The sequence below is a fragment of the Narcine bancroftii genome, chromosome 13 (assembly GCF_036971445.1).
Source record: "Narcine bancroftii isolate sNarBan1 chromosome 13, sNarBan1.hap1, whole genome shotgun sequence".
Classification (NCBI taxonomy): domain Eukaryota; kingdom Metazoa; phylum Chordata; class Chondrichthyes; order Torpediniformes; family Narcinidae; genus Narcine; species Narcine bancroftii.
The window spans coordinates 55428600-55447197 of NC_091481.1; the positions used below are offsets into that span (position 1 = coordinate 55428600).

At 47.2% G+C, this 18598-nt stretch overlaps 1 protein-coding gene and 1 long non-coding RNA gene across 2 annotated transcripts in view; one reads left to right on the top strand and one right to left on the bottom strand.

Moving 5' to 3' along the window:
- The window catches only part of LOC138748557 (voltage-dependent T-type calcium channel subunit alpha-1I-like), a 283178-nt gene extending 266142 nt beyond the window's left edge, over positions 1 to 17036 (bottom strand). The window contains 2 exon segments of the mRNA XM_069908966.1: positions 11250 to 11383; positions 16944 to 17036. Of these exon segments, the coding sequence (XP_069765067.1) occupies positions 11250 to 11383; positions 16944 to 17036 (227 nt within the window).
- On the top strand, positions 10489 to 14826 carry LOC138748559 (uncharacterized). Its single transcript, XR_011348158.1, has 3 exons — positions 10489 to 10615; positions 12878 to 12978; positions 14629 to 14826. It is a non-coding gene; the product is annotated as an uncharacterized lncRNA (long non-coding RNA).
- Positions 17037 to 18598: the final 1562 nt, after the last annotated feature.

Genomic DNA, 18598 nt, shown 5'->3' on the forward strand with positions numbered 1-18598 from the left:
AGTCGCCACTTTGTCCAGCACCCCTCACAGAAACCTACAGCACCTGGTGTTCCCAGGGCAGTGTCCCCTCCAAGTACCAACCGGGCCTCAGCCTGCTTAGTCTCTGAGATCAGACAATCTCAGGCGTGTTCAGGATATTAGGTGCTAGGCATTGGTCCAAAGAACTATATAAATTATGTGCAAAGCAAGAATGTCAAATATTACAGGAAAAGGGCCTCCTTCATCTGTAGATTAATAAAAATTCATTAACCTTGGATATCTGTAAAAACCACAAGGATGGATGTTAATGAAAAACTAAAACAATCAGCTTCAATTAATCTGTACAATTGACTTTTGAAACTGCATGTATCCCCCGACAGATGTACTATACAAGATAGACCAAAATGCTGCATGAGTGAGTAGGGATAGGTACAGAGAATGAGTTGCACTATTTTCTCAGTCCCACTGGAATGATACAATAAAGTTGGTTGTAAGCTCATTGGTTTTGCTGTGTTCTGCTCTTTGTTTTATTATAGCACAGTTTCACAGAGGCCACATTAAAAGCCATGAAAAACTGAAATGGAAATAAGTCGTCCTTAATCGCAAGGGAATGTGTAAAGAGGAGCTATCTTCCTGAGATGCATTTTCAATCTGACACACATCTAAAGACTGTTGTCTGCTACGGCAGACAGGAGTGGGAGCAGCAGCGCTGAAGTGCTTCTGATTGCGCGGTTTTATGTGGGCATACGAATGAAAGGGCTTGGTGTTCAGATCACAGGCTGGATTCTCCAGGGAGCGAAGGCCAACATGGTCACAGGAACACAGGCGATGCCATCAAAGTCACCTTCAGCTGCAAGTGTGTTTGATTTTCAGCTCCCATCTTCAGTGCAGAGACCTCAGTTGGCTGTATCAGACCTCAGCTGCTGATTGAGAATGAATCGCATTCCCGCATCCCCAAGTCCTCACCACAAAGATGTTCGGCTCGTGCATGCATCACTGCCGCGCGAGCGTGAAGTGCGAACTTCGAGCACGGAGAGGTGCAACTGCAATGGCGCTCCCCCTCAAATCCACAGTGAATGCTAGCCCCTGTTTTTGATTTTCAACTGCACTATGTCTCACCTCATAAATCAGGTTTTGCAAATACGTTCTCCTCCGCCCCATCTAGCTCTTTCTCTTCTGCCTTATTTTGCAGAGTTTGTTGTTGTTGTTCATCCTTTGTAGTCGAAGATGACCATAACCAAAGTCAAATGGGAGATTTGGCTGTGGGTCCGGAGGTGACTGGTGAGGCCAAGCTGGACCCTGAAGGCTCACCCACATGTGGTGCACAAGTGAGTGGGTGCTAACATGGCAGGAGATGCTGCTCAGGCCTTGCACACAGCATGCTTTTGTTGCGCCTCGATGAGGTGCCTGACTTCAGCTACGGGCTCCTGTGCTGATCTTGCTGCGTCAAGCTGGACGGTCGAGGTCAAGGGTCTCCCACGTGTTGATGTCGACACCCAGGCCTTTGAGGGATGCTTTGAGGCAGTCTTTGTAACGTTTCTTCTGCCCCACCCCCTCCCCCCGACTGAACGCTTGCCCTGACACAGTTCTCCGTACAGCAGTTGCTTAGGCAATCGGCTGTCTGGCATTCTGACCACGTGTCCAGCCCACCTGGCTTGGGCTTTCAGCAGAAGGGTGTAGACGCTGCAGAGCCCAGCACGTTCCAGGATTGCCGTGTCAGGGACTTTGTCCTGCCACCTGATGTGGAGGAGTCTCTGGAGACAGCTCAGGTGAAAGTGGTTGAGCTGTTTGGCGCGTCTGCTGTAGACAGTCCTGGTCTCGCTGGTGTAAAGGAGGGTAGTAAGGACCACTGCACAGTAGACTTTCAGCTTGGTGGTAAGGCTGAGTCCTCTCCACTCTCAGACGTTTTCACGGAGTCTCCCAAAGGTGGCGCTGGCTTTGGCTATCTTGTTGTTGACCTCAGCGTCTATGTTCACTGCGCGAGAGAGTATGCTGCCCAGGTAGGTGAAGCTGTTGACTTCCTGGCGCCTCTGGCCCTTTAGAGATTCAGCCCTCCTGGCCTACGAGCTTCTGCTGCACAAATACACAAATCAACCTGTGCATTTTTTTGGAGAGTGGGAGGAGACGAGAGCACCTGGAGGAATCCCACGCAGGTCACGGGGAGAACATACAAGCTCATCTCCGTCGGCCCAGGATTAGATCCCGGGTCGCTGGCACTGCGATATTGATGCGCTATCCATGCTGTCCATTTTCATCGGCTCCCGAAGACCTCACCTGGAGTATTGCGTCCAGTTCTGGTCTCCAATTTTGAGGAAGGACATACTAGCTATAGAGGGTGTGCAGCGCAGATTTACAAGGTTAGTTCCAGGGATGGCGGGGTTGACATATGCTGAAAGGCTAGAAAAACTGGACTTATATCCGATGGAGTTTAGAAGGATGAGGGGGGACATGATTGAGGTATACAAAATCATCAGGGGGATAGACAGGGTGAAGTCGGATTACTTGTTCCCAATGATGGGGGAGACGAGGACTAGAGGGCATAGTTTAAGAATACAGGGTAGGCCCTTTAGGACGGAGATGAGAAAACATTTTTTTACCCAGAGAAGTGTGAATCTGTGGAACGCTCTGCCACAGAGGGTGGTAGAGGCAGATTCGCTGATTATGTTCAAAAGAGAGTTAGATAAGACTCTAGTGGGCAAAGGAGTTAAGGGTTATGGGGATAAGGCTGGAAAGGGGTACTGATGGTAGTGATCAGCCATGATCTGTAAAATGGCGGTGCTGGCTCGACAGGCCGAAGGGCCTACTCCAGCTCCTATTGCCTATTGTCACTCCTCACCATTGCTGTGCATTTCCAGATAGCTTGCCGTCTTGCACCTGTTTAACAGATGTCTGAGGATCGGCCTCTCGACAAGACAGGGTCCAATCTGTGCTGGCCTGCCATGATACGGCTGGTGCCAATTGTCTCCTTGAACTCTAAAGGAACCAAGGCTCATGCTCCACGGCATGGCTGGCGTTTACAGCGGGGTTCAAATCCTGCACTGCCTGTAAGGCGTTTTTATGTTCTCCCCATGTCCATGTGGGTTTACCCTGGAGATTCTAGTTCCCTCCCACTGTTCCAGGGATTATAATTGGGTGTAATTGGGCAACACGAGCTCATGGGCCGAAATGGCCTGTTACCATCCTGCATGTCTAAATTAAAAAGAATGATCATGCCATAATTTATTTTAAAATGTTAATGATACAGCAGGGTAGAAGACTCTTCTGGCCCATATAACCCATGATGCCCAATTACCCCTGAGGTTTAACTCCTGCTAAGTGCTTGTCTAGCTGACTGAGCCACAGTTTTACCCCCTCTCCCCCACCATCACCAAACAAGCCATTTTAACTTGCCATTAACAACTTCCACCCACGGATGCTTGTTCAAGACCGTTCACCCTCACCTTGCATCATGCCTTGTTCAAAATCTAATGCCTTCCACCCAATATCTAATCTACGAACCTCTCCTTCCCCACTCCTTCATGCTCACAGTCCTGGCTCTTTGTGTCATGGGACGGTAGCTGACCCGACTCTTAATGTTTGATTAATCGGAGTAAAATGCCCACACGTATACAGCACAGTGCAGGCCTTATGGCCCACAGTGTTGCGTTGACCTACTCTGCCTAGAATTTCCCTGTAGCGTTTTTCTCAGTTCCATGCACCTATCTAATAGTTTCTTAAAAGATCCTATTGTTCCTGCCTCCACCATCGCTGTCGGCAGCGCGCTCCACACACCCACCCCTCTCTGTGTGAAGAACTTACCTCTTACATACCCCCCCCCTCCCCGCCCTCACTTACTCCCAAGATTAAATCTTTCCCAATGCTTAAGTAAACAGGACTAGGCTGCCTCTCACTGTTTAAATTCAGTGGATGTGCTTTCTCTGCAACCAGTCCCACATCCTGGATCTGCTGCCAGTAACAAAGTTGGAATCCAGGGTCAGAGACCACGCACATCACGAGCCTGAACCCTGTGGCAAAAATATCTTCAGCTGTAAATGCAGTGTGAGCCCAGAATGGGTATCTTTATAGGTCTGCTTCTCTGTTGGGAGTTCATTCTTTTACTGTTCCCTCAATAACCACCTGCCTGGCTTTTAAGCAAGTCACTTGTACGGAAGCTTTCCACGAAGGTGCCGCTTTCAATGAGGACGTCCGCGCTAGCTCCTGGTCGCTAGCTGCGGCTTGGCGGGTAGTGCTCCTGCTTCAGAGTCAGGAAGTTTCAAGTCCGGCTCCAGAAAAGTGAGCACTGATGGTCTGAATGGACTCTGCAGACAAAAGTTAAGAGAGTGCACCGAAACGCTGCAGGAACTCAGCCGTCCATAGGAGATCAAGGTAGATGGTTGACATTTCAGGACTGAGAGCTCTTCTTCAAGGAATAAGCGATCTGTTCTCAAGCCATCAATTTCTTTTCTTGATGGTTAAAATCCCGCACTGTGTGGAAGGAATATGGACTTACACCCCCCCCCTCCCCCACCCCCATGTCTATTTGGGTGCTTCAAAGGGTATGGGTGTTATAGGTCAATCGGGAGCAACTGGGCGGCACAGGTTTGTGGGCCGAAAGGGCCTGTTACCGTGCTGTAAGTCTACATTTAAATTTAAACCTCCAGTGACTATTTGTACCCCCTGTTGCGTTGGAACAGTAGATAACATATTAAATGGCTCGCCCCACTTTCATCACCACCCTCTGATCAGGAAGATGATTCCCCAGTGAAGTTCCTCTCGAGCCATTATCAGATTCCATTATGTGGCCTTCACTCCCACCCAACCAGCCATCCCTCTAACTCTGAACAATGTCTTATTTGCTGCACTAGGGGGTGGGATGCCCAGCTGGACTGCTTGCAAAACATACTTTATCACTGCATCTTACAACACGTGACAATAAACTTCAACCATCGGAGAAGTACTGAGGGCCATAACACCCTGAAGGAGGGCTGGTAATGGAGGGAGGAATAACACTGAAAGTGGGCCAGGGTGGAGGAAGTGGGCCACACTGTTGGGGTGGGGGGAGAGGTAATAAGGGTGGTATTATTGCTCTGTCAGAGAGGCATTGCTGAAGGGTGTGCCACCGTATCAGAGGGAGTGCAGAGGCTGACATCAAACTGACAGAAGTGTGTTACTGAAGGCTGCCGCAGGGTTAGAAGGAAAGTAACAAGGGGCTGTACTGATGGCAACACTATTATACTGTTAAATGGGAAAGGAGTGGTGTAGCGGTTAGCACAACGTCTTTAGAGTAGGGTTCAAAACCCGCAGTGTACGTCTGGGTGGGACCCCCCCGCCCCCCCACAGTGCTCTGGTTTCCTCCCACCATTCAAAACTTGCCGGGGGTGTAGATCAATTGGGCGGCACGGGCTCGTGGGCCGGAACAGCCTGTTCCATGTTGTATGTCTAAATTTAAATTTTTTAAGCGTTTTTTTCTCAAAGAAATGCAAGTCTGCAGATGCAGTGACTGCAGCATGCAAGTGCCTGGAGAAATTCAGCAGGTCATGCAGCATCCTTAGGAACCAAAGGGATGTAGCCAACCCTTCCGGCCTGAGCCCTGCCGAGATAGGGTATTATACTATGCGGAGGGTGGTGATGACAGCCCATTTCATGCTGGCACCTTATCCTAGTGTTTAACAGCCATTGTATCGGTTAAGGGGCCAGTGTGAATGCTCCCAAATCAGCGCGCAGGCATCAATTCACCCCGGTGATGGAGCACCTAGGTAGGGTGTATCATCGCCAGGATCATCTGGCACCTGTGTGCCAAATTAGTCCAGTGTGAAAGGGACATGGACCATCCAGGGACAAAGTCTTGAGGATAAGCATCCCTCTCCCCTAGGATGCCTGGTGGTGAGCGTGAAAGGATGCAGTGTGAACGGCAAAAGCGGCTTCTTTGAGCGGCCAATTTACTGGTCAGCCGGAGTAAAAAAGGGCTAATGATATGATGTACTGCTAGATTCCCTACATCTTTTGGTGAAGGACAGATAAGTAGATGTAACAGACCTGGAGAGACTTCTAGAAGAGTTGGGGCATTGCTATCAATGGCCTCACCAATAATTAACCTTCAGGGAATTGGATTAAAACTAATTAATTATCTTGTTGCGGCCATGCTGATCAAAGGCTAAACTCGATCTTCCCCTGTTCCTCCTTCCGAAACGAGTGTGCCTTACTTGCCAGGATTATCTGGCATTTCTGCACAATTATCCTTCTCTTGAAAATGTTACTTCTTTAAAGTTAAATCCCTTTGAGAAAGGACATCCTTGCCCTGCTGTTCCCAGAGCTATTCAGTCCTGAACAAAATAAAGGCAATGGAACGGCTGGATCTGAACTTAACAGCTGGGTGCAAAGCTGGGAATGAAAGGCTCGGATCCCCAGCTGGAAGACACAAGCAGAGGCTTCATTGTTAACAAAGAGAAGGGTGAGGGGGGGGGGTGAGCATCAGCTGATAAAAAGGTTTAAGATCATGAAAGGGCTTCTTAGGCAAGAAACAGAGAAGATGTTTCCACTTAAGTATGAGAACGGAGGGAGGGGTCAGCTGCTCTTGGACCCCCACTCGCGATTTTTATAAATGACCTCGATGAAGGGGGCGGAAGGATGGGTCAATAAGGTTGCAGATGATACTAAGTTTGGAGGAGTTGTGAGCTGAGGGTTATTGTACGTTACAAAAGGCTATAGACAGTACACAGAGTTGGTGGAAAAAGGGCAGTTGCAGTTCAATCCGAATAATTGTGAGGTGCTGTATATTGGAAGGACAAACCTGAAGGCTGAGTGCAGGGTTAATGGTCAAAACTTAACAGAGGGACCTTGGGGTCCAAATCCATTCATCTCTCAAGGTCACTGCACAGGTTGATAGGATAGTTAAGAAAGCCTATGGGATGCTGGGCTTCATAAATCAGGGGATAACGTTCAGTAGTCAAGAGGTCATGTTGCAACTCTATAAATCTCTGGCGAGACCACGCTGTGTTCTTGTCACCTCATTATAGGAAGAGATGTCGAAGGTATGGAAGGGAGCTTTACCAGGATGTTGCCTGGATTGGGAAATATCCCTCATGAGGCAAGGTTAGCAGAGCTGGGACTTTTCTCTCTGGAGCAAAGAAGGATGAGAGGTGACTTAATAGAGATCGACAAAATTCTGAGAGACAGAGATAAGGTGGTTGGTCAGCGCCCTTTTCCCCCGGGCGGGAGTAGCAAACACCAGAGTGAGGGAGGAATAGGGGAGATATCAGGGGTAGGTTTTTATTTTACTCAGAGAGTTGTGGGGGCCTGGAATGCCTTGCCAGGGGTGGTGATGGAGGCTGGAACATTAAGGGCTTTTAATAGACTCTTATAGGCCGCCACATGGATGGAAGAAAAGTAGAGCTGCAAGATAGGAAGGGCTTCATTTTTTCCTTTGGTAGGAATATACAGGTCAGCGCAACATTGAGGGCTGAAGGGCCTGTACTGTGCTATCTTCTAAAATGGTCATGAAGAGAACCAAACCGGGAATTCAGAAGCAGGTGGACTCCAGGGTGTGGTGAAAATTTGGAGCCCACTCCCAGGTTGATGATGGATCTAAGTGGAAGAATACACGAGGAGGGAAAAGTCTGGGGCGACGAGGGAGGTGGGGAAGGGGGCCAGGAGGTTTCTGAGAAGCATGGGCGCCAGCAGGGGGAAGACCGTCCCTGTGCCACAACGTCAAATCATTTGTTGGAGACTGATTACATCCCAGATATTAATGTGGGCTCCATTTGACGATCCACCCTGGTTTAACACAATGGTTTTGCACTTATTCCTGCAGGATCAGTCTGTCAATAAAATTAAATCGCCAACTTCATCTTTATTAACACTTCAGTTATCACACACAGCCTGACACCCAATGACAGCTTCCAGGAATAGCAAATAAGGGAGAGGTTTCCGTGAACCAGCAGTTCAGCTGACCCTCTGATGCAGCCTCTTTCAATTCTTCACAGCAGCTTAAAAATGAATCGCCTGGGTAGGCTTGATGTTCACAGCCCTTCTCTTCATTCACAACAGGATTTGGGCAAAAAGCTAATATTTATTCTCTTTTCTCTTCAACTATGGTCTTGAATCACATCAGCTGAAGGTGATCCCACCGCACGGGGATGATGGAGAGACAGGAATGATTAAAGGGTGATGATTTATCTTCATCGGGATGGTCATGGATTCATCCAGCATCCAAGATGACCCTTCTGCCCAGCATTTTGACCATTAAATCCTTCCCTTTTCAGATTTATTGTCAGAGTACATACGTGATATCACGTACAATCCCGAGAGTCTTTTTACTGTGGGTGAGGCAGAATTACCACTTACTGGTAATGCAAAAAAAACTGTACTCAAGTACACGTCGATATATAAGAAAATATAAACAAACTGACTGTGCAATACAGAGAGGAAAAAAAAATCAATAAATTGCACAGGTAGGAATCCTTAAATGAGTCCCTGATTGAGTTTGTTGTTGAGGAGTCTGATGGTGGAGGGGGAGCAGCTGTTCCTGACCCTGGTGGTGCAAGTCTTGTGGCACTGACACCTCTTTCCTGATGGCAGCAGCGAAAACAGGGCATGTGCTGGATGGTGTGGATGCTTGATAATCGCTGCTCTTCTCCGACGGTAGCGTTCCCTGCAGATGTACTCGAGGGTGGGGAGAGTTTTGCCTGTGATGCCATGGGTTATGTCCATTATCTTTTGCAGGGCTTTATGCTCAGGGGTCCATACTAGATGTCTAACCCTTATTATAAGGAAATACTTATCTTCATTAATTGCATTTACCAATACTTTGTCCGAAGCCTGGTGGGTCCCTGCCTCTCTCAACCTTTATGGTGCCAGGAATTGTAGGTTTAAGAGGTGGCTATCAGACTGTCTTGGGACAATAACTGAAGGATCGTTACACCCTGAAACCACCATGATGGATGAAAGAGAAATGAGAAGCACTCAACAGTTCAGTTAGCATCCATGGAGAGAAATCAACAGTCAACCTTTCGGATTGGGACCAATTTCAAAACTAAAGTGGGAAGAAGGGAGAATATTAAGTAGGAAGAAGGGAGGGGGGGTGTGCATTATAGTGTGGGTTGTGGAAGGTCACGTGGCCTCTCCTTCTTAAGCTTCAATCGGAAGTCGCCTCATCTACCAATCAAGGGCTAATCTGCCCACCTGTGAGAGGCTGATGTGTGATTGGCCTTTGTAGTTGACGAGTGCAGTAATGTTCTCTGTTCTTTGCTCCCCGAAAGCTATTTATCATTCATGTGCCTATTGTCCAAGTCCAGCTGCTTCATTTGCTGAGGTGTAATCATGAGTGAACACCTCGCCTTCTGGTTAACAGTGGTTAACAGTGACTGAAGGAACATGTGGGATGATCAACCATTATAACCTTTACCCCCAAGTACAGAATGTTTGCACTTTGATGCCCATGGCCTAGTTTTCCCAGGGCACCTTGAAGATGAAGAATATAGAATGTTACAGCACAGTACAGGCCCTTCAGCCCATGATGTTGTGTGCTGACCCATATATACCTACCAAAAACCTAAACCATCTCAAGGTCATAACCCTCTATTTTTATTTCATCCATGTGCCTGTCTCTTCTGCTTCTATTGTTCCAGCCTCCACCAGCACCCCCTGGCGAGGTGTTCCAGGCCCCCACAACTCTCTCTCTGTGTAAAACAATCTTCCCCCTGACATCTCCCCGAAAAACCTCCCTCCCTTCACTTTGAACAGATGTCCTCTGGTGTTTGCTGCTCCCGCCCTGGGAAACAACTGCTGCCTGTCCACTGTATCTCTGCCTCGCCAAATCCTGTCGACCTCTGTTAAATCACTTTTCATCCTTCTTCACCCCAGAGAGAAAGTCTGCTCACCTTGCTTCATAAGACATATTTTCCAATCCAGGCAACATCCTGGTGAATCTCCTCTGCCTCCTCTCCATAGCTTCCACATCCTTCCTGTAATGAGGTGACCAGAACTGAACGTAATACTCTAAGTATGGTCTCACCAGAGATTTATAGAGCTGTATAGAATCTGACTCCAGCATACCCTAGGCCTTCTTAACTACCCTCTCAACCTGTGTGGCGTCCTTGAGAGATGTATGGATTTGGATCCAAAGATCCCTCTGTTTTTCCACACTGCTAAGTATCCGACCATTAACCCTGTACTCTGCCTTCACATTTGACCATCCAAACTGAATCACCTGACCCTTATCTAGATTGAACTCCCCCTTTTCCGCTCACAAGGTGAAAAATTGAAACTCTGTCTGATTACTTAGGTGGATATAAAAGATCCCATGGATAATGGAAAATTTAAAAAAGATACAATGTTGGAAATACAAAACTGAAAATGCTGGAAACACTCACATCATTAGGCACTCTTCGTCTCTGCCCTGAAGCATTAACTTGATTCCTCTTTCTACAGATGCTGCTGAGTGATTTCATGATTTTCTATTTTGCTATTTCAAGGAAGTACAAGGGAGCTCTCGATCAGATTTTGTCCCTCGGATGACATTAGCCAAAGGAAAAGTCTTTCTGGTCTTTCTTCCTCTCTTCGTGGAAGTCTGGCGATTAGAAATTGGCCGCTGATTCTGAACAGAGGCCTCTCTTCACAACTCCTCATGGGCGTTTAGGGTCATGCAGTTGACCTAGCGGTGAGTGCAATGTCATTACAGCGTCAGCGATCGGGACCGGGGTTCGAATGCCACGCCGTCTGTCAGGAGTTTGCACGTTCTCCCTGTGTCTGCGTGAGTTTTACCCGGGGGGTCCGGTTTCCTCTCACTGGGGGTGTAGGTTAATTGGGCGGCACAGGCCTATATGTCTAAATTTTAAAATTTCAAATTAAATTAATTTCATGGGTTCTGAAGCATTAAAGGTGGGAGAGGAGAGTTTGTAAGGGAGGATATGCTACAAATATCGAAGACCGCAGAGCCCACCTCACTGACAAAAGACAAAGGAGGAAAAACCCAACACCCAACCCCAACCCACCAATTTTCCCCTGCAACCGCTGCAACCGTGTCTGCCTGTCCCGCATCGGACTTGTCAGCCACAAATGAGCCTGCAGCTGACGTGAACATTACCCCTCCATAAATCTTCGTCTGCGAAGCCAAGCCAAAGAGAAGAGACTTCTGATTGCAAATACTGGACAGAGAGAGGGATAGATATTGGGAAGTGATTGGGAAGGACAGGTTTAAACACAATGCTTGATCTGAGTTGGTCATTTTCATGCAATTGGAAATGTGCATTTGGTAGCTTTTAACATTAAACAGTGAAATTTCTGGCCCTTACCCGGACATTACGATGAAGAAATCCAATCGATTCCAGGTGTCACCAAGGTAACACTTCTTCCCGATGATCCCTAAGGCAACCATCTTGATCACCATCTCCATGGCGAAGAAAATAAAGATGAAGTCATCAAAAGCCTGCAAAGCAACACAGTATTTCATTTGGGCTCCGATCTGCCATTACATCTGAACAATGTATTCCTATTCAACTCTTGATGTTGGTTTGGAAATATCAATTGATTCCCTGCTTCCTGAGACCTGTCCCCTTACCCCTCCGTGCTGTGGACAATAGGAGATCTCTGCATTCCTCCTGTTTTGGACTCTTGGACACAGTTCTGATTTGCTTATTGTCTCCTCTCTTTACCAGTCCAAGTATCAAGGAGTCCCAAAAGAGGTCTTCATGGATTTTCACTCACTGCAGGTTGCAATGATACAGGAGATTTGGGAACCTTGTCATGTATCTTATCGTTTACTTGTGCACAGCTTAGCCATGTTGCAGGCTCACGTATCAATTTCGTGTTCACACTTTTTAAAGAGGGACAGGGGGCAGTGGGCTTGGGGTGGCACAGTTGGCACTACACTGTTAAAGCGCCAGCAACCAGGATTCAAATTTGGCGCTGTCTGTTGGAAGTTCTTCCTGTTTCTGCGTGGGTTTCCTCAGCATGCTCCGGTTTCCTCCCACCGTTCAATAATGTACCAGGGTTGCAGGTTAATCGGGGTATAGCACAGGCTCTTGGGCCGAAAGGGCCTGTTACCGAGTTGTATGTCTAAATTTTTTTTGAATTGGTTTAGATAGAAAATACAGGGAACGACCAAGGCAGCTGAAGAGGAAAGGGAACACAATGAAGTAAAGCAGGCTCTTTGGGTCTTGGGCCCGTTCTGTCACTCACAATCATTGCTTTGGTTTTAAATCACTTTCCAGCGCTAACCCCAAATCCCTCCATTATCTTAACTTTTCCCCTCAACATACTCCATGAATTTGAAGGATTTACAACTCTCTCAGTGATGACATTCACATTTTTTTTAGAATTCAAATGTAGACATACAGCACGGTAACAGGGCCTTTTGGCCTATGAGCCCCTGCTGCCCAATTCACCTGCAACCCCTCCCTGGTACATTTTTGAAGGTTGGGAGCACCCCCCCGGGGGAAAATCCACACAGGCACGGGAGAACTTGCAAACTCATTACAGCCAGCGTGGGATTCGAACCCCGGGTCCCGATCGCTGGTGCTGTAACAGCGTTGCGCTAACTGCTACGCCAACCGTCCCGCCCTAGGATGGAACTCTGATTCTGAGGTGTCCAGTTACTGCATCTACTGTTTTGATCCCTGCACGATTTCTGCTTGTTTCAAAGAGATCACCACTCGATCTTCAATATAAGCCTGGTCTGCGAAATCCCTCCTCATATGTCAAACCTCAGTCCTTGTGAATATTCACTGCATTGCAAGCATATCCTTCCTTTGACAGGGAGACAGGCCATGGACTCTATGTACAAAGGCAGCATCACCTACATCCAATAGAACTTCAGGAAGATGTCTCCACTCTTGCACTTTACTTGAAGTAAATGTCAACTTTGCTTGCTTTCCTAAAAGGTCACTGTGTCTGCATTAACTCTCAATGTCTTCTGTTAAAGGAACACAGATTCTGAACACCACCTTTCAAGCTCTCACTAAAAACGACTGCATTTTCTATGAAAAGGGATGACCTCACAAGGGCGGGACAGCTGGTGTAGCGGTTAGTGCAATGCCAGTGATCGTGACTGGGGTTCAAAACCCACGCTGTTTGTAAGAGTTTGTGTGGTCTCCCCATGTCTGCCTGGGTTTCCCCTGGGGCCTCTCACTGTTTGAAACGTACTGAGGGTTTGAAAACATGACTTTAAAGCAGAAGCAGGTAGGCCAGCAAGTTCAACAATGAAAGGGAAATGGGCAGTTATTTATGGATGGCAGAGGGAAGCCAATTGGGAGAAGTCTGGGACAACAAAAGAAATGCACACAGAAATGCTGGAGGACCTCAGCCGGTCTTGCAACATTCATCAGAAAGAAAGATATATTACTAATGTTTAGGTCCTGAGCCCTTCTTCGAGGTATAAACAAAAAGACAAGAAGGGGTCAGAATAAAGACTGAAGAAAGAATGGGGGAAGAATGGGAGGGGGTGTGGAGTCCAGACCAACAAAAGGTGTTAATTGGATATGATAAGAGGAGAGGTGAGAATTGGTTTTGGGCCTGTGAAAGGAGGCAGAGGGGAAAAAGTAGAGAGAGCGAGGTGGGGGGGGGGGGGGGGGGCGAGGGACCACGAGCACTGGGGGAGAGGCGACAGGGGGAAGAAGAAGGTGGGGGGAGGGTTTTAACAGAAACAGGAGAAGTCGACGTTAAGGCCAGCATTTTTGTGTTTTATTTCAAACCACAATCACAGCACCTGCAGACTTTTGTGTGTCACCACAAAGGCGTGGACAAGGTAGAAGAGCTTGGGGTGGGGGCTGCTCATATTGCTCTCTGACCACCTCGACCCAAAAGGGGCTGTGAACATCCTGCTTCACTTTCAATCATTTTAAGGAATCAGAGAAACAAAACGGTTAAAGGGGCAGTGGGTCTGAATCTTTTGGGAGAAGGTGTTCACAGTCATCGGCATATCTTCACCCTCTGGAGAACCTAACACTTTGGTCTGCTGTTTGCAGTCATTTTCCTCGCTGATCTCAAAGCTGCATTGTTTGTGGAACACAGGAAAATGGGCCTAACCTGGGTGAGGGGGTGTTTCCATCCCTATCAACACAGCTGAATGTCTGCAAGAGACGATTAGTCAATTTAAATTTTAATCGCCAATTTTATCTTTTAAATTTAAATTTTATTCCCAGCACGGTAGAAGCCACCCAATTAACCTTCAATCCCATACGTTTGTTTGAGGATGGGAGGAAACCAGAGCATGCGGAGAAAACCCATGTAGGTCACGGGGAGAACTTTGGATTCAAACCTAGGTCACCTGGCGCCATAATATCATTGCGCTATCCGTGCTTGTCATTGACGTCTCAGCAGCTTTGTTTTAAATATATTTAAGTGATTGGTTAATTTATTTTTAATAGTTTTGAATTATTTAGAAATTAAGAAATACTTTGAAGTGCCTAAAGCTTTGGCAGTTGGCTAAGCTAAAGGCACTGGTCAGTTGACCATTGTTTTATGCTGGGGTCTCCTGCCGTTCTCTACCCAAAGTGTTATCATTGATATCACACAAGTCTTTGCCAGTCAGCCTCAGATGGTGGCAACAGCTGGATAAGGTCAGAAGCGAATCTAACTGCTTTGGGGGGGGGGGGGGGGGGGGTGGCGGAATGCAAGAGTTTTCAGTGTCAAATTCCAGCCCACTGACTTGGTTTTTTTTAAACCAATGTTTAGACAATAGGAAATCTCAGCTCATCGTCTGATGGACGTCGGACACACAGTCTTACGGACGGTGGAGGGGTTGAGAAGGATGGACGTGACAGAGCTGTGTTTTCTGATAGAGCATGCAGGTGGAAGAATAAATAATGTAACGCGTGTGTGTTACCTCTACTTCAAATAAATCTGAACGGGAGTTACGATCCCAAACTTTCATACGACCGTCTGTAACAATGAAGAGTGGATAATGGATAAGGCTCAACTAAAACCATGGTTTATCAATGGGACTGTATTTATGATTTGTATTGCCCCACATTTGTCCTCTCCAGCTCCTCCTGTATAAACGCAGCACTCCCTACTCCTCCCAGCTGATATAGCCTGTTCAATAAGAGCCCCTTTGGCTTCTCAGAGCTGTTCCACCATTCAACAGTTGTGAGCTAACTCCTATATCCCTCTGTCTTTGGCTGAAAAGAATGGAAAATATGTAGTCAGAAAAATATCTCTTCCCCCCACCCCAACTCTCCATTTCCTCTCACTCTCCCCTCCCTCTCACTCCCACACTCTCCCTCTCCATTTCCCTCTCACCGTCCCCCTCCCTCCCTGCTCCCTCTCACTCCCCCCACATCCCCCTCCCTCTCATTCCCCCGACTCCCCCTCCCCTCTCTCCCCCCTCTATTTCCTCTCGCTCTCCCTGTCTCATTCTCCCTCCCCCTCCTTCTTCCAGTCCCTCACACTCCCCCTCTCACTCTCCCTTTCACTGTCCCTCCCCCTCTCTCCCACTCCCCCTCCTCAATCTCACTCTCCCTCCCCATTCACTCTCCCCCTCCCTTCTCTCCTTCTCTTTCTCTCTCAAATATTCTGCCTTGCTAAAGTATCAGTGAAGGTGATACTGATTCACCATTAATCTCTGATTTTCTCTTAACTATTGATCCAGATTCACGAGTGTGTGTGTGTGTGTGTGTGTGTGTGTGTGTCTGTGTGTGTGTGTGTGTGTGTGTCTGTGTGTGTGTCTGTGTGTGTGTGTCTGTGTGTGTGTGTGTCTGTGTGTGTGTCTGTGTGTGTGTGTGTCTGTGTGTGTGTCTGTGTCTGTGTGTGTGTGTCTGTGTGTGTGTGTCTGTGTGTGTGTGTGTGTGTCTGTGTGTGTGTGTGTGTGTGTGTGTGTGTGTGTGTGTGTGTGCGCGCGCGCGCGCGCGCGCAATGCTCTTAACTTTGCCAGAGAGGCTTTTTCGACTTTAGTTCTGACCAGCAGTTACTCTCTATCCTGTGAAATGCACTTTATGTCTTCACTGAAGAAGATGCTTCGCCACCATTGGCATGTGAGAAGCTGACGGGGGACTTAATGCAGGTTTATAAAACTAGGAGGGGCACGGATGGGGAGATAGCCAGTCTTTCTTTTATCCCGCAGAACAGATGACACAAGTTTAAGCTGATGGGGTAGAAATGTAAAGGGCATTTGATGGGTAATTTGTTTTTAACCCAGAGGGTGAGGGTGATCTGGAAAGAGCTGCCAGAAGAAGGGATAGCAGCAAATACAATTACAATATGCAAAAGGCATTTGGATGGGCACTTAGATGGTAAAGGATATGGGTTTAATGCAGGCAAATTGGATTTGCTTCAACAGGCATCACAATTGCCATGAATAAGGTGGGCAGAGAGGGAACATTGTGTTTAGACATACAGCAGGGTAACAGGCCAATTTACACCAATTTGCCTATACCCCCCCGCCCCACCCCACCATCCCCATACGTTTTGAATGCTGGGAGGAAACTGGAATCCCTGGGACAAACCCACATGGATACGGGGAGAACAGACAAACTCCTTACAGACAGCACGGGATTCGCACCCTGGTCCCGATCACTGGCGCTGTAAAGGTGTGGTGCTAACCACTAGGCCAACCAATGAGTAAAACATGGAAGTCTGCAGACACCAATGAACCGGACGCAAGCCCTTCATCAAGGACGATTCTATGATTAACATTGAGAAATTTAATTGAATCAGCCTTTACAAATTTTAGGGAATACAACCCTAGATTGTGTAATTTATGGTGCCCATGTATCTCTGTGTTATTCCAAGAAATATTATGTACAAACGCCCAGAGATTCTTTTAGCTTCAGGGAAACATTTGACCATGAGATCCATCAGTTGCATTCCACACAATCACACTCTTTGCATGGCTCCAAAGAGGTCACTTTTTTTGCCACCCTCTTTTGTCCATGACTGTGACAGGTCTCCAATACTCACACAGACTAATCCCTCCCAACTCACCCAAGGAGAATGAGGACTTTTTTTTTGCTTTATTGTCTGAACGGGGGAAAAAAGTTGAAATGTCCTACCTGCAATATCTTACATCTGTCGGAGGAACAGTCCACATCTTCACAAGGCTGGTACATCCCCAGTGTGACGCAGTTGAGTAGGATAATTAACATGCTGACATGTTCAAACCAAGTGAGGAAATAGGGTTAAGGAACAAGAACTAAACCGTGACTCAGATCCCGCGCAATAAAACGTTTCGTCCGTTCAACCTGACATGGAGTCATCTTTCAAATGAAACGTTTTCTTTCATCCATAAGACATTGGAGCAGAGACAGGCTGTTCAGTCCATTGAGTCTGTACCACCATTTAATCAGGAGACGATCCATTCCCTCCCACAGCCCCACTCTCCGGCCTTGTCCCGATTACGTTTGCTGTCCTGGACAATCAGGAACCTCTCTATCTCTGCCTTAAATACACACAATGACCCAGCCTCTACAACCGCCTGTGGCAACAAATTCCACAGATTCGCCACCCTCTGGCTGACAAAATTCCTTTGGATCTTTGTTCTAAGCGGACGTCCTTCAATCCTGAAGTTGTGTCCCAGACTTTCCCCCGCATGGGAACTGAGCTTTCTATATCAACTTTGCTCATACCTTTCAACATATGAAATGTTTCAATGAACCCCCCCCACCTCATTCCACGGTTTCGATGGCTGGTACATGCGCAGTATGGTCAGATTCTGACCTTATCCAGCCCTTCCGAAACACCTCAAAAGCAAGCAACAACTCCTCGAGGGGACAGTGTACCCTTTAAGAACTAATTCAGGAAGCAATACGCCATGGAAGGATCGCGGAAGGGACTGGAGGAGGCAGCAGAAAATGAACCACAGGCAAAGCAGAAAACTCATAAAACTGGATAATGCATTAAAAAGGAATCAAAATGACCCAAAGGAAGAGATACAAGAGGTGGTGATGTATGTAAATTATCTCATTAGCTCCAAGATAACATTAAGCACTGGTTTAATCATTGCTGAATGCCACTTCAATTGGAATGCAAGGAAGAAGCTGGAGGAATTCTGCCTACTGTCTAATAACCGAGCAAAATTAACATTGCTGCAAGTCACACCAAGCCTCCAAGCTCAATTTCAAGATATGACATAAGAGCAGACAAAGGCTATTCAGCCCATTGAGTCTGCCCCACCATTTCATCATGAGCTGATTCATTTTCCCACCGTCTGGTCTTCTCCCCGCAATATTTGAGGTCCTGGCTCATCAAGAACCTATCAAGCTCTGCCTTAAGACAATAGACAATAGACAATAGGAGCTGGAGTAGGCCATTTGGCCCATCTTCCCAGGGTAAGTTGATGGAGAAAAACACGTTGAGAATGTTTCCAGCACTTGGTGCAGAAGAGTGATAAACCCCGTGGGATTTATTTCTAGAGGCGGTTGTGGAGGCCAGTTGATTTGGTGCATTTAAGACAGGGCTCTCGATGAGCCAGGGGCCTCAAAAGTTATGGGGAGGCCAGGGCTGTGTGGGAAAACAGATCAGCTCATGATTAAATGATGGAGCACACTCAATGGGCTTATAGTCCCAGACTTACAGTCTTATGGAGTTGTTCCAGCAGCTCGTTGGATCTGTTCTGTCCCCTTGAGAGAGTAAGTGGGTTATTCATCTGGAAGGTGGCAATTATGGCAACTCCCTCAGAATATACATCCTGAATTCTCTCAGAAGAGAC